The 16,950-nt window shown below is 40.2% G+C and overlaps 1 protein-coding gene across 10 annotated transcripts in view; it reads right to left on the bottom strand.

The window, feature by feature from the left end:
• The window catches only part of LOC137660261 (protein transport protein Sec31A-like), a 129,140-nt gene that overhangs the window by 24,681 nt on the left and 87,509 nt on the right, over positions 1 to 16,950 (bottom strand). For 9 of the 10 annotated variants that reach the window (XM_068395011.1, XM_068395016.1, XM_068395019.1 and 6 more), the window contains 3 exons: positions 14,679 to 14,789; positions 7,652 to 7,828; positions 6,908 to 7,033 (listed from right to left, as the gene is read on the bottom strand). In XM_068395011.1, the coding sequence (XP_068251112.1) occupies positions 6,923 to 7,033; positions 7,652 to 7,828; positions 14,679 to 14,789 (399 nt within the window). In that variant the 3' untranslated portion in view covers positions 6,908 to 6,922. Of the gene's footprint in view, positions 1 to 6,907; positions 7,034 to 7,651; positions 7,829 to 14,678; positions 14,790 to 16,950 lie in introns of those variants that run through there. The other variant, XM_068395020.1, reaches the window with a different exon arrangement.

The raw sequence follows: 16,950 nt of genomic DNA, 5'->3' as shown, positions 1-16,950 counted from the left end.
GCATATACTGCATTACCTTACTTACGTGATTTCGCTTTTAATTCATTAATTATTTTTATGTATTTGTGCATTGATATTATATTTATTGCTTTACTCCGTTATGATCATATTTTTGGGATTTTCATGTCATGTTGAGGGGATCTCCAGTTGGTAGCCCTGTCTACCACTACGCACTGGCGATTCCCCGGTACCATACCCCCCCCCACAGGTTGGGGAGGCTATTCCATCCCCCCCCCTCCAGTGTACACCCTTCCTCTCACTCGATGGTTGTTGGTTATGACATACGGGTCAAGTATGCTTGTTCCTCAGTCTTCCCTCAACGTTCCGACATATTGAGGACTGAGTGTACCAACGGGGTGTGACTTAGTCTCATTCATTCATACCGGGCGGTTTCGTCTCCCCCCCTCCCGTCGCCCCGATTGGCCATCGGTCGGGGAGGGGGAGGGCGGGGACCACCGGGGACTATCACACGTGATTAGTCGGTGTAACTGCACCTTGGTGTAACCTTGCTTTTAGCTACGGTTGTTAGAATGAGCACTTATATTAGGAGTGTCCCCACCTACGGTACCTCCTGCTATTATCGCCCGTATAGGACTTATTAATATCCCATATCATTATATTATATTCTACATGAATCATTACCTTCGTCCCGGTACCTCCGGTAGGGTAGTGGGGGTTCCATTGGCTCCCCCCGCGCTCTCCCGTTGTACCCTCCCGTCATCAGACATCGGAGCCGCCGGGCTCTTAACTACAAGATCTGTTGACACTGACACAGTTTTGATTAATATCCTCCCTCCGGGAGCCCTATTCATTACAGACATTAGTTTCAGATCATAATTGGCAAAGAAGCCCTACGTCCTCTCAGAAGATTATTGTAATCTTATCTACCCGAACGCAAAATCTTCGGCAGCAGTGCCTAGGCAAGTGGCGGCCCCTATAATTGCCGACATTGCGGAAACCGTAGAACTCAATCTCGTTCAGGATACAGACATCGCTGACGACCCGGACCCCATTGAAGACAATGTTGCGGCTCTGAACTTAGACATAGAGCCCATGGTTTTAGACAAATCAGAAACAGGTAAGGTGGTAAGTGAGGCAGGTGGGTCTGGCGCTAAGACCTCTCTTCTTAGCCCCTCTTTTTCTTCAACTTCTAATAATTCTTCCTTTCTAGGTTTTGAAGGGAACCGCGAATCCTCCCCGAGATCGCACTCGGTTCCTCCCAAGGTCAAATCTCAGAAGAGACCTTTAGTGAGGACTCGTAAGAATCCTACACTACCTAGATCATCGAAGCCCAAGAAGGCTCCCCTCCCCGGAGCTCCTAGTGGCTCGACTAGCACTGCCCCTATGTCTCAGGACCCGGGAGTGCAGTCATCCCCCTTAATTACCACGACCAACTTCGACCCGGTGGCCCTCACCAATATGATGACGAGGGTCGTTACAGAGCAGATTAGCTCTATACTTTCTGCCGTCACCAGAAGACTAGATACCCTGGAAGGAGGACTGCCTCAACAACAGCAGTTCCTCATCCCGGACGCCTCAAAACTTCCACCTTTCACGAAGAACAACCCGTGGAAAATGGCGCTCCACTGTCCTTTCACGGACGGAATGTTGACCATCGAGGGTTTTGGGACCCGGCCCATTGAAGATTTTGAGTTCTTCCCTCCCGGCCTTCAATTTCCTTTCCCCGGCTTCGCCCGGCTTACGGAAGAGGCTCTTGTCCGGCTAGATAAGGTCCCTAAAGAGACCGTTATCTTTCCGAAGGAACAGGCTCAGTCTGTTTGGGTTAGAACCTTAAACGAGTGGGGTTGTACAAACACCATGCTGACCCCCCACAAGAGTACTTACACCATGTTTCTTGTGGACGAACAGACCCCCACTCCTTGCGTCACCAAAATGGTTGAATTAGCCCTTCAGGCAGTGGCCGAAGATAAACCTTTGCCACAACTCCGGGAGACAGATCCTACATCTCTGCTGCTCCCATCAGATAATGAATGTTGGCTTAACATTCAATCGACATTCACTTCTGGTAAGCTATCCGCTGACTGTGCATCGACGCAATTCAGTGAACGCCTCCCAAGACTACCTGAAACCTTAATCCGACTCGAGTTCGAGTCCCGGTCTAGGTTTAGCCGGAGCCTCAACGTCTCGACTATGGTGGAGATGTTTTCTCTTACCTATGACGAGGAACACTCCTTTAAAGTTATGACTAAAGCCACCCTGCAATCTTTGTTAGCAGATTGCTACGACTTCTTGGTGGCCAAAAGACGTTGCCGTAGGCATGTCTTATCTGAAGCTACTATCCGCCATGAGCCAAATAAGCTCATTAAAGCCTCTGCTTGGGGTCCGGACCTATTCCCGGAGGACATGGTCAACTCGGTATTGAGCGAAGCTGCCAGAGTGAACCAGAGCCTCAAAGTCCGTTGGGGTCTCACTCCCAACCGGAAGTTCGAACAATCGAGCATTCACTCCCGGGGCAGAAAGAGGCTACGCCCTTATAGCTCTACTCAATTCCGCCAACCTCTTCAAGTAGTCCAGTCGGTCCCGGTCTCTCAGGGCATCCAACCCTCTACCTCCAAGTCTCAGCCCCAAGTGAAGTATGTCCTCGTCCCTGAAAGCCAAGTGGCCTCGAACTCGTTTACCTCTCCTGTTTATAACCCGGTCTATGAGTCCCGGGTTTCCTCCCAAGGATACCAACGGGGCAAGGGCCCCGGTTCGAGAGGTTCTTTTCAGAACAGAAGCAAAGGGAGATATTTCTCCCGTGGAAAAGGGTCACGTGGTGGCCGAGGCGGTGAAACCTCCAACTACTGACGATCTTCAGGTAGGAGGGAGACTTTGTGTGTTCCGGAGTCGCTGGAGGTTCAGTCCTTGGGCCTTCAGCATAATCTCCAAGGGCCTGGGGTGGAGTTGGATAGAAGGGACTCCTCCACCGAACAAATTCCATCAACCCTCGACACCGGACCTACTTCTGTTTACCCAAGATCTTCTTCGCAAGAACGCGATCAAGGAAACGAAATATCTGAAGTTTCAAGGTCGCTTATTCAGCGTTCCGAAGAAAGACTCCGACAGCCGGAGGGTCATCCTCGATCTGTCCCGACTAAACTTGTCCATTCAATGCGACAGGTTTCACATGCTTACCGTCTCGCAGGTGCGAACCTTGCTTCCCCGTGGGGCCGTCACCACCTCCATCGATCTTACCGATGCTTACTATCACGTTCCAATAGCGAGACACTTCCGCCCATTCCTAGGATTCAGACTGGACGACAAGGCTTACACGTTCAAAGTGATGCCTTTCGGGCTCAACATCGCGCCCAGAATCTTCACGAAACTGACGGAATCTGTCATTCAGGAACTCCGATCCCACGGAATCCAAGTCGTCGCATACCTGGACGATTGGCTAATCTGGTCAGACAACGTCGAGGATTGTCTCAAGGCAACAAACAAGGTGATCCAATATCTTCAGTTTCTGGGATTCCAAATAAACTTCGGAAAGTCTCGTCTGACACCAGAGACCAGATTTCAGTGGCTGGGATTACGGTGGGACCTACGTTCTCACACTATGTCTCCCCAGGTCCAAGAGGATAGAGATTGCGAAAAATACCAAACGCTTTCTCGGGGAAAAGATAACTTCCAGAAGGAACCAGGAGAAGATTCTAAGGTCCCTACAATTCGCTTCAGTGACAGACCTCCTTCTGAAAGCGAAACTGAAAGACATCAACCGAGTTTGGCGCTCCAGAGCGAACAACAAACGTCGAGACAAGAAGACACGCCTTCCTCCCATTCTTCGGAAGAGGCTTCTCCCATGGACAACCGCCAAGAGCCTATCAAAGTCGGTTCCGTTGCAGTACCCCCCTCCAAGGATAGTCATCCACACCGATGCCTCCCTATCAGGTTGGGGAGGCTACTCCCAACACAGGAAGGTTCAGGGCCTTTGGTCCACAATGTTCCAACAATTTCACATAAACGTCCTGGAGGCCATGGCTGTCTTACTAACCTTGAAACGTCTTTCCCCGGCCAAGAAACAACATCTGAGGATAGTCCTCGACAACGAAGTCATAGTCCGTTGTCTAAACAGAGGGGGCTCCAAGTCAGGTCCCATCAATCACCTGATGGTGGCAATCTTCTCCTTGGCGGCCTCAAACCAATGGCACCTATCCGCCGTCCATCTGGCTGGAGTTCGGAACGTTGTGGCAGACGCACTCTCCAGGACGGTACCGTTGGAGTCAGAATGGTCACTAGATCGCAAATCCTTTCAATGGATCCTCTCCCAAGTGACGGATCTCCAGGTAGACCTCTTCGCGACGGAATCCAACCACAAGCTGAAATGTTATGTGGCCCCAACCTGGACCCTCGGGCTTACGCCACGGATGCCATGTCTCTCGACTGGAACACCTGGGAAAGGATTTACCTTTTCCCACCGGTGAACCTACTGATGAAAGTGCTGGACAAACTTCGAACCTTCAAAGGTCAAGTAGCCCTGGTGGCCCCCAATTGGCCCAAGAGCAATTGGTTTCCTCTTTTACTGGAGCTGAATCTCCACCCTCACCAGATTCCCAACCCGACTTTGACCCAGATAGTACAAACGTGCACTGTGTTCGCTTCCTCAAACATTCAGAACACCCTAACTTTATGGACTTCATGAAGTTTGCGGCACACAAAGGGGCTAACATAGACCTCCAGAATACTTTATTCTTAGAATCTGACAAGAGAGACTCCACTCTTCGTCAATATGACTCAGCGGTCAAAAAACTAGCAAAGTTTTTGAAGGATTCTAATACTGACTTTATGACACTAAACCTAACGGTAACCTTTTTTAGAACCTTGTTTGAGTCGGGCTTAGCAGCTAACACTATTACTACCATCAAGTCTGCCTTGAAGAAGATTTTTCTAATCGGCTTTAATATAGATCTAACAGATTCATTGCTAGCTTCGATCCCAAGAGCCTGTGCCAGACTGAGACCATCTTCTCGTCCTAGCTCGATTTCCTGGTTTCTCAATAATGTTCTTAAACTAGCGTCAGAAACCGTCAACGATTCATGTGAGTATATCCCTCAACTCAGAAAAACTCTCTTTCTCGTGAGTTTAGCATCTGGCTCCAGGATTTCGGAATTAGCTGCCTTATCAAGGGACCCAGGCCACATGGAGTTCCTTCCGTCAGGAGAGGTCCTCCTCTCCCCAGACAAGGTCTTCTTGGCCAAAAATGAAGACCCTCAGAATATATGGTCCTCCTGGAAAATTATCCCTCTCCCTCAGGATCCTTCCCTATGCCCGGTTACCACTCTAAAGTCCTTTCTATCAAGGACTTCCTATAAGACCTCGGGACCCTTGTTCATCAGGGAGTGGGGAGGGACTATAACTTTGAAAGGGATCAGACAACAGATCTTGTATTTCATTAAACAGGCCAATCCAGAGTCTTTTCCTCACGTCCACGACATTCGGGCGGTAGCGACCTCAATAAATTTTTTCCATCATATGAACTTTACAGATCTCTCTAAATATACCGGATGGAAATTCCCCTCAGTGTTCAAGCGGCACTATCTTAAACAATTAGAGGCCCTTCAACTCGCTACCGTAGCCGCAGGGAGCGTGGTATCCCCCGGACAAATTCCTTCTAACTAATTCCTGAATCCGATATCTTCCACCTTCTTCCTCTTACCTGCCTCACTTTCAGTTCCTACCTGAGTTCGGTTTGTTATATCACACCCATGGGTGTTCCCATTTCGTAACATTGCTATTTTATTATCATTGTTCAATTTACTTTTACCATACGAACTGTATTTCTTTAGTGTCCAAGTTTATATAATTTGTTTCAGTGTTTGACCTTAATTGGTTTTATTTCAAGTTTAATGTTCATTTGTCTTCCCTTCCTGGGATATTATACCTTATCAGGCTGATGTTATTAAAGACGACCGTCTTCTACGTTAACTTTTGATTAAACCACTGTTTGTTATGTTGATTTTAATTCGTTCCCTTATAGTTAATGAAGTTTGGGTTCGTTTTCTCTGGTACTATTTCACTGGGCGGCACAGGGATTGAGCCCAGAAAAGGGATTTTGACGAAGGAAAAATCTATTTCTGGGCGAGAGACCTGTGCCGCCCAGTGAACCCACCCTAGTTGCTCCCCCCCTGATCAGACCCCAAACTTAAGGGTGCTGTAAGGAGTGATGGGCAAGCGTGGGTAGAGTTAGTAGTACTGGTCTGCGAGGCAGGGGAGGTTGAACTGCACCTCACTATTGAGGGATTTCGAAGAGGAGAAGTCTAAATGGTACGAGACCTCTGGTATTTCGCCCCAGTCTATACCGACACCATTAGGTGAGCGAGCTAGTTCAACCTAGCATTCCTATACATTTTTTCTCTGGTAATATTAGCAGTTATATTCCTTTGAAATGGTGCTTTAGGAGCATTTCACTGGGCGGCACAGGTCTCTCGCCCAGAAATAGATTTTTCCTTCGTCAAAATCCCTTATTTGTAATACAATCTTTCCATTGTACTCAAGCTAAGAATCATTGCAGCTCTACTTTAAATTGTGGAACCAACAGGCTGGGAATCTTTAGATATTATAAAGGAAATGTGGTTTATTCATAGTTCTCCAATCTGCAGAGAAAGGTCAAGATCGTGTGAAGTTAATACCAGACAATTCATATATGTATAACTGATATAAAAATGCTGTAATTGGAGACATATGTTCTATAATAAACTGCTTGTCCATCTAAGATGGCGACCCATTTTCCTTTGTGGTAGTTTCCTTCAAAACTTCTAAGAACTATAATTGTCAACTATTACCAAGTCATTAATTTTCTCCATTTAACCTCAGTAGTTGAGTAACATTTCTAATTAATAAATTAATCATTCTAGATGAATTTTAATCTAAACTATAATAAAAAATGCTACATCACTAACTCCTAGAAAAAAAAAAAAAATATAAATCAATAATTACATATAAAAACATTACATGAGCATCTTACCTGTCCAGCACGAAGCTTGTCATATAGGGCTTCGAATTTGGGGACCAGTCCTTCTAAGCGAGACCTTATTTGCTGCAAAGACAAGATGATAAGCCCATGACTATTATGTATCTTTAAAAAAAGGTTTAAGTGCCACAAATTGGTAACTGAGGAGATATGCCGGTAGTTCTATTATAATAAATAAATGAGTTCAATGGGTGTCTAGACTCAAAATCTATCAAAAACTACAAATCAACAAAATCTAAAGTGGAATTCCATTAAAAAACTATCACGTCTGATCTTTTTTTAAGCATTTTAAAATGATCTAAGAAGATCGATGAAACTTGTTTTCACCACATAACCACTTGGTTACAGACTTGTAAAAATAATGTTATTACTCAAGACAGTGATAAGTGCCACAAACAAAAGTTACTGCATTTACATGTGAACAGGCCCATTCAGGAGACATTTGGCTTACAACATTAAATATAACCTATTACCACAAAAAGTAAAAACTTGCAAACCTATTCATGTTTATTTACCAAATACAAAATTGAAAGTGAAAATTTGCTTCTAGTGAACCTACCAGAATGTGCAGTCAATTTATGCACTATGTTTGGCATGATGATTTGACTATAGAAAAGAATGAGTACGACCGATTGCACTCGGTGCAAGAGTAAACTAACATAATTTACACTATTTTAAACTTGCCTGATTCTGTGCCACTCCACAGCATCGATTTCTAAGGTCATTCAAAACATCTTGAATAACCTGATGTTCCGGGGGCAGGGGACCTTTGCTAGCTGGCTCAGGTGCAACTGGGGCTGCTGTTGGGGCAACTGCGCCCGCTACTGGACCTGTGGCCTCAGTGCCATATGGAGCAAATCCCTGTAAATTGTATAAAAATGTAGTTTGCATTTTGTTTACAGTGCCATCTTCCATAAACATGTCTAGGAGCTATTTGGGAATCAAAACTTCTCCTTGTGTTAAACATTTTTACAAATGTCAACATTACCACCACCAAAATCAGATTTGCAAAAGTGACTGCTGGAACAATAATTGAATACCAAGAGAACAATGGAGTTAACTTCGAATAGAAAATGAACACTGGACCAAGAACCAAATGCTGAGTGAATACTGGGGTAAGATTTAGATGATGAACAAAACCTAGTGCAAAAATTAAATTGGCAGTGAAATCTAATGCAAGATTTATACGAGTGAATACTAGATCTAGATTTAAATGGGGAGTGACCACTGGAGTAAGATTTAAATTAGGAGTGACCTCTGGAGCAAGATTTAAATTAGGAGTGAACACGAGCAAGATTTAAAGAGAGAGAGAGAGAGCACTAAAGCAAGATTTAAAAGGAGAGTGAACAATGGGGCAAGATTTAAATGAAGACAGCATTACAGGAATTGTTAAATGAGTAAATATTGAAGCAATTTGAATGCAGAAATAGCATTAAAGCAAGATTTTGATGAGATATGAACACTAAAACAAGATTTGAATGAGGAATGAACACCACAGTAAGATTTAAATGAGGAGTGAAGACAGGAAGATTTGATTGAATGAAGAACTGGAACAAGATTTTATTTAGGAATGAATAACGGGGGCAATATTTGAATGAGTGAACACAAGGGGGCAAGATTTAGTTTAGATGGTGAGTGAACTCAGGAGCAAGATTTGAATGAGTGAAGACTATTGCAAGATTTGAATGAGTGAAGACTATTACAAAATTTGAATGAGTGAAGACTATTACAAAATTTGAATGAGTGAAGACTAGAGCAAGATTTGAATGATGACTAACCATTGGGGAAAGCCTTGAATGAGGAGTAAGCATTGGACATTGATTGAATGAGGATTTAACAGTGAGTGAATACTAAAGCAACACATGAATATAGTCAATTATTAGAATAGATTCAGCATTGGAGCAAGATCTGAAAGTGTAAATATTAGAACATTTGAAGAACATTAGAACAAGATCTAAAAGAGTGAATATTAGAAAATTTGAAAGAGAAGTGAACATTGGAACCCTGTCTGAGAGTAAACAGACCATTTGAAAATAGTGAACATTGGAGTAAGATATCAAAGTTTGAATATTAGAACACATGAAGGAGCAAGACCTGAAAGTGGAGTGAACATTCGAACAAGATCTAAAAGAGTAAATAATGTTATCTTAATGATGAAATTTATTTCTATACTCACCCAATTTTCATAGCACTTCTCTGTTGAAGCTCGGTTTATATTTACGTTTACACAAGAAACTAAAAAATGTCCAGTTTTTTTCCTTCAAAGTATTGAGACAATCTAACAACTAATTTCAATGACCATTTCTTGGCTACATCATTCCGCCATTTGCCTTTCAATCTCAAAGTTGATACTAATCCCTCTCCTCTTGATGCCACAAGATAGTGGTGAGACAGTAGCAATATATATGAACATCATGCAAGTATAGGAATATATCATCTTATCATAAAAATGCTGTTTATTAAGAATCTACACTGATATTCATATTGCTGATCCCCATATTCTGATGGAGGTGGATGACCAATGAAAAAAAAAAGATAAGACCCGATGACTCTGGCGTCATCCAATTATGTAACCCTTAGTGCTATATACACAATTTTGTCAGCTTTCTATTGCAATTCTCAATTACTATCTTTATTCCTTTGTTAGTGGAATGAATCGATGGGACATTAGAAGTTCAAACTTGATGCATATGGTTTTATGTTGAATAGGTTGACACGTCTCTTTTCATAGTTTGTATATGACAGATCTATTTCAACGTTGCTACTGATCTTAGAACGATCTTATTTTATCTATTACTTCTCATACAAAGCTTATTTCCTTAGTTTCTTTCCCCACTGAGCTATTTTTCCAGTTGGAGCCCTAGGGTAGCATTTTGCTTTTCTAACTAGGTTTGTAGGCTGTAGCCATCTTGGTTAACACTTCTCTTGAGGGCGAACCTCTAAGGCCCAAAAGTTCCCAAACGACATCCAAACTCTCTTGAAAAGACGGCTTTTGGGAGGCTGAAGGCTGCGAGGCCACCGTAGCTCTTCCTGTCGAAGGGAAACCAACCATTCCCTTGGGCGAACCGAGGTTAACAGAAGGAATGGAAGAGCTAAAAGCCGATGATACCCTTGATGATGACCCGGAAACCCTACTTCCCTTCGAGAGCAGTATTTCTTGGACTTCCTTTCTTCTTCATTGACACCAGAGTCCATTGCCAGTCAAGCCACACAACACATTCTGGACATGTGTACTCACAAACACACGCTTGATCAAGACATGAAGTGCACAAAGATTGAGGATCATCTCCACGTGTGAGAGAAAAGCCCAAAAAGGACTTATCACAAATACCTGGACGACAACGTTTCACACGCTTGGGCTCCACGCTGAAATGAAAGCAAGTAACACAATCACAAACACAATGTGAAAAGGAAACGCGGAGCACAACACAAAGGAAACGCTGGTCAGATACAGGATAAAAGACACACGACCTCTCAGGTACACCAGATTCGTACTGGCGATTATGCCTGGCCTTGACCAGGACAGGGGGAGTGGGGGGAGAGCTAGGGAAGCTCAACAGAAAATTCTGGCCGGTACGCAGGTTAACGCCACAGAACTCCTTAGGAAGTTCCGAGTATATCGCGTATATCGCAACGGAATAAATCTATTTTTTGGGGAGAATCCTTGTAAGGTTTTCAATTCCCCATAGCTGCAGGTTCTGAGTAGGTAGGTAAGATCCTAGGAAAATAGTTATGGTGTTCAAGCAATTACCCACGCTACTCTATTTTAACTTCCAACGGAGACACAAAGATGCTGAACTTATGACGATTTTATTCTTACAAGTTCAGAGCAATTACAAATATTGGTAGGGGCAGTAGAAGGTTGCAAAATACATGAAAACTTGTTAAAACAGTCAACAACTGCAATAAGAGTAATCAATTTACAAGAGTGACACTCTTGGAGTTACTTCCGTGAGCTCTTGACTCCAACTGACTTCCTAATCTACAGCTCAAACTTCTAACATATTTTTTTCTTTACAACAGTTTACATTTATAAAATCATACTCTCAGAATTAATTTCATGAAATGTAATCATACAATATAGAAAAAAATTACAAAATAAAAAATTTCCTTTTCCACTAACACTTACATAATTTTATTTGTAATTTTAACTGAAACTATGAATTCTCTACAATCCAGGGGAACACGAGGGGTCATCCAAAGACGGTAACATAGGCACTTGAATTGGTAAAGATTTGACCCGTTGAAGAAACGAAGGTATTTCCTCAAATTGAGATGAACATGAATTTGAAAAGATTCATCTGAGTGGTCTATTGAAAACATCGCTCTTTTTTTTTTCTTTACCATCCCCAGAACTGTTGAGGGCACTTGCAACAAAAAAAATTTCTGAGAACTGAAAACCTATAAAGGGACCAAAAAATCTATAGCTGAACTACAACCCCATGAAGCTTTGGGCACTAGGAATAACCTGTCGTAAAACCCCGGACCAAGGTTTAATACCTATAGCACATATTACTCTAGGTTTAAAATTTCATGTTGCAAAATCTGAGTCATTACTGTATTTGTAAGATAGCTCTCATAAAGAACTGGCTCCTTGGACAAGGCAGAATTTTACAATAGGTTGGTAGAATCTAGTAACCTTTTTTTACTGCAGCTAGAACCCATGGACCAGGATGAAAGTTTTCCCAAATGTGATATAAATATGAGTTTTCCTACGACTGAAATTTTCCTGGAAGAACCGTCATACTGATCTGTGATAAGATCTTCAAGTCCAGTTGACAATTTTTCTCGAACGTCTACTAAGAGAGGCATCCTGATTATCACTGGCATGAAAGGAACTCCTTAGCAACAAATCTAAGAAGGTTAAAGCTGCTGGTTTAAAGGCAGAAACTTGAGTATTCCTAGAAAATGACTTCAAAGCATGTTTGAGTTCTGGTATCCACCTGAGCATTTAATCACTTTTCCTATATCTAACCTATTAATCACTTAATTCTAATAGCCAGGCCTTCTCCATCATGAAGCTCAAAACTACACAGTATTCTAGAAGTTTTATTCCAGCTGTGACCAAGTTGTGGAATGATCTTCGTAATCGGGTAGTTGAATCAGTAGAACTTCAAAAGTTCAAAGTTGCAGCAAATTTTTTTATATTGACCAGGCTGACATGAGTTTTTATAGTTTATATTTGACACATCTGTTCTGACGTTAATAGTTTATATATGACATATCTGTTTTGACATTGTTACTGTTTTTAGAATGATTTATTGCTTATTTGTTCTCATCATTTATTTATTTCCTTATTTCCTTTCCTCACTGGACTATTTTTCCCTATTGGAGCCCTTGGGCTTATAGCATCTTGCTTTTCCAACTAGGGTTGTGCCTTGGCTAGTAATAATAATAATATACATCTAACCTACAAGAACCAAAGCCACAAAAGGGGAAGAAATTATTTAGCAGTTTTGCATCTCAGAGACAGTACCCAACAATGAGACAAACATCTTTTCTCTTTTCTTAATCACAAAACACACACAAGCTGATACAGCCTTGGAAGCCTCCCACTGATAAAATTTTATCTACAGATCAAATAGCCTATTTCAAAATTAAATTCAAATCCTGAGGTTCTGCAAACTTCCCTTTTACAACACTAGAAATAACACACATTACAGAATATGCAAAGGAAAGTACTTCAACAACAATTAATACTTCATTGCCAACAAACAGCATGATTTTAGTAAAGCAGCTTGAAAACTATGTTTAAAAATTTTTGTTCGTTAGAAGTACTGTAATGGTCTCTGGGCAAAGTGGGCAGGATATTAAATAAAAACCTAGAATAAGATTAGGTAACTGAAGTGAAAATATCCAAAGTAAAGCAAGCTTAAAGACTGAATGAGAACCAGTTATCTGTTTTTTTTTTTTTTGATGATATACAGTGAAACAAAAGACCTGAGGGGTATAAATAATCTTGGAAGTAGCTTGGAGGAAAAACCAGCTTCAAAACTTACTTTAAGCAACTTATTAGGGTATTTTAGCAATAAGGATATGTAAGGTTTATTAGGGAGAATTTCATCACATTAGGGATGTTCCTCAGTGTTATTTCATCCTATTCCTGTATAGAAGAGTGAATCAAGTCATTATTCATAAGCTTTCCCATTTGTTTACAAATGGTACAGGAACTGCTGTGTATATGTTGTTGTCTTGTTTCAGCAGTAGTAGTACTATTTTTTAATTTTACTCCACTAAGATTAACCACCAATGAGGTAGTGGCAGAGCTTGCAAGGAAATAAAAAGCACTGCCATCCGAAACATGAGACGACCGATCAACTTTAGCTGAAACTTCACAGCAAAATTAAGAGCTAACAGAATCGTACTCTATGCCACAATATCCACCCCTGAACCAGTGTCGCCGACTTTAGTTATCATAAATACAAATAAGTTATATAATATATATAAAACATTATATGAATAAGTTGGCAACACTAAATCAAGAAACAGCGAGTAGAGGGATATTAGGATCCAGAATAACAATTTGGATGTCTGCTTCGCACTCTAGTTGTCTAAAAGAGCAACTAAGATAGGGTAATGCAAAGTTTTAGCAGTAGAAGAACCTAAAGTAAATTAAAAAATTGAGGTTCTGTGAAAGGATTTCAACTGTGTAAGGTACAGCGAACATTCAGAACCCTTACTGAATAGAACACCAATAACACTAAACCTGATTAGAAATGTCAAGATTGGGGTTAGCAACCAGACCGGTAAAATCAGAATAACACTAAGAAAACTCACTAGACATCTCAGACTTGACATAGGATGCTAATAAGTTCAGAGATTTTGAAGCTCATCTCTATCAAAACTTGCCTGGTTAAATGCTCTATTAAAGAATGATGCTGGTAGGTCATTATCCTTGCTTTAAACAACTAGCCTAGTTTTCACTTGATTTCCCCCTGAACAAAAAGCAAGTTTCCTTTTGGGCTTTAACCTTGAAAAATGCTTTTCTGTGACAGGAACAGAGAGGAATTTGCACTCCTAACAACACTTAATTAAATTCCAGCGCTATAATAGATAAATCCAAAGGAAGATATCTCAAAATGCACAAAAATATATCATAATCCGGAGCTGGAGAAAGGGGTTTGTTAAATCGATGCAAAAAACAGCCCTTGACACACTACTACTTCATTGATAGCGTCTCATTACTTTACTGAAAGGAAAGACGAGATTTCAGTAAAGATGGGAACATTTTTAAAAATCTATGATTTTTGTCGATAAACCGAGCGTCTAGAGAAGATGCAATATGAACATCAGGGGAGATTCATAGAAACAATCGGAGTACTACTTTATATTATCTTCATACATAAGCTCAATTCTCAAACATTCATATTGTTTAAAATAAAAAATGAATAGTTAAAGTCAAAAATATCTGATGGATATGGGAAATAGAATTTTTGCATACTACATTTTTTTTTTCACCCCTATAATAAAGTGTTAGTATTTCTATTAATTATATTTCTTCACAAAATGCACAACCAATAAAAGGAAGATACGAGGGAAATCAAATATGTTGAATCTGCATGTCAAACATATGTTATGTGTATTGCAGATAAACATAAGGAATTGTAGGTTATTAGGGTAAATATAATAAGATTAGTTTAACTTGGGATACGTTTTATAAAACTATTTGTACAATATTCCCTATTTAGCCAATTCAAGATATCAAGCTTACCATGAACTGGGTTGGAGGTTCTGGAACAGCACCGCCGGGCACAGGACACATTATCGGCTCTGGTATTTTTGGCACCTCTGCTGCTGGCTGTTGTTGCTGCTGCTGTTTCGCCTGTTTCACAAGAAAATGGGTTACATGGACTAATACCGCATAAATTAATTATTAGAGAAAATCAACACAAATATTTGTATTTAAAGTGGAAATACATACTGTCCACAAAAATGTATGCACAGAAATCTGTAGAAAATTTCAAACACATCCATTCCACAATAACAGTAATTTGTACAAGTACCTATATTTGTATATATTCATTCTAGTATTAATAATCATAGATCTATTTCTAAGTTCTATTTCACAGTTCCTCATATGATCTTAAGTGGCTATGGAGAAAACAAGAAAATATGCGACACTTTTCACAATGTCACATAACTACACTGAATACTGAAGGGGACCAAACCAATACAATTTACTGGTAACCATCAAAAAAATAATTTCTGGTACAACCAAGGAACATAATGGTGGGTTACCCTCAAAACTGTACTTTTTGGAGTAGACTCAAGTTCAAAAGAAAAGACAACCCTTTAGGCTGATGTTTGACACAGTAAGCAAAATAATGACAAACGTGATCTTCCTCATTCCAGTTATCTGGACCTTGATGCTTATGGTGTAGACCTGAATGCTATTTTTTCTAGTTTCGTTATGTAATTATATATATATATATATATTTTTCTAGCAAGAAGAGATTTTATTTACACTTGTTGGGAAATTGGTAATATAACTCCATTAGATAAATATGTTTGTGGTAGCTCTAGCTACACCGATTAATATTAAATTTCCATAACTCCCATATCTAGAAATTTTTCATTTCTATTGGGAAAATGCTTAAATTGGTATGCTAAAGGTAATCATCTGTTCCCCAGTTTGCAGTTTGGCATTTGCTAAGGCTTTGGAGCACATGTTGCCCTTCTTACATTTCCAATCCTGCACAGAAATCCCTTAATTGTGGTCATGATGGACTGAAGAAAGAAACTGTTAGTCTCGAAAATAACAATATGATAAAGAAATAAATACCGTAGCAAGAATGTTTTGCACTCTTCATAACAGCAAGTGAAGAAATGAATTGTACCAAATCATGAAGGCTACTAATCTGACAAATGAAGATTAGAAGGGAGAATAGGCAAATTAATTAAATAGAATGAGATCACCTGACAGAAAATCTGTGATTATAAATAACCTTGGTCTGATAAAGGAAAAAACAGAAATGGCACAATGTGTTTTATCCATATACCATAATAATACATTAGAACAGCTTTTCCCTTTTGTGGTTAAGACATGAAAGTTTTTCCACCCTCCTATGAGACTTCCAACATATCTTCCCAATATTTTCAAATCTACTCCTTTTCTGACAACAATCCATCCCTTCTCATCCTATGTCTAAACCATCTCATCTTTAAAATCTCTCCATATTATTCAAGCTGTCAGGCACCAAAAATATCACAGGCACATTTTCAAAAGCTCCTCCAATTACTTAGTAACATAACTTATGGTACACATTAATACACTCCTAATGAACCAATTGTGTCAACGATCACTCTACTAATAGTGTTTTCATGTGATATTAATTTGAGTAATTATTTCCATTCTATTCAAACTATTCTTCATATTGCACATTGTATCCCTATTTCACACATCTGGTTATTCCTAAGTTAATGGAATGTTCAATTACTGTACAGTACTCTATCTGCCAAACTACCACAACACATTTTTTTTCCACTTCCCTCTCTTCCTAATTTACTCTTCAAATATATTCTGGACATTGATAATCTATTATTCCCTACATACAGTATTTCATGATCCTTACCATCTCTTGTGATACCATCTGTTACAGGCAAGAGTACTACAACACCAAGATTATCCAAACAACTTTCTCACAACAGCAACAAGAGTACTTCATACTTTTATTTTTTCAGTCACCATAAGCTTTGTGATTCTTACGACTATTTTCATGCCTCTCCCCTTCAAGTTCCTCATTTTCTGCTATTAACACTTATGATCTCCAAATTGGATAAATAGTAAATAGTCTTACAAATACTATTAACAGGTGAATAACTTCAGAAAGGATTAAAAGATGAGAATCAAGTTTAAAGATGACAGTATAAAGATAGCCATGCTTAGTAATAAAATAGGACAAGCTATAAGAATATAAGTTGCAACAAACTGAAATAAAGTAATGGCTGAGATTATCAAACGTCTGTCTGAGAGGGCAAGTGAT

The sequence above is a fragment of the Palaemon carinicauda genome, chromosome 20 (genome assembly GCF_036898095.1).
Source record: "Palaemon carinicauda isolate YSFRI2023 chromosome 20, ASM3689809v2, whole genome shotgun sequence".
Taxonomy (NCBI): domain Eukaryota; kingdom Metazoa; phylum Arthropoda; class Malacostraca; order Decapoda; family Palaemonidae; genus Palaemon; species Palaemon carinicauda.
This window is presented reverse-complemented; position numbering and strand designations above follow the sequence as displayed.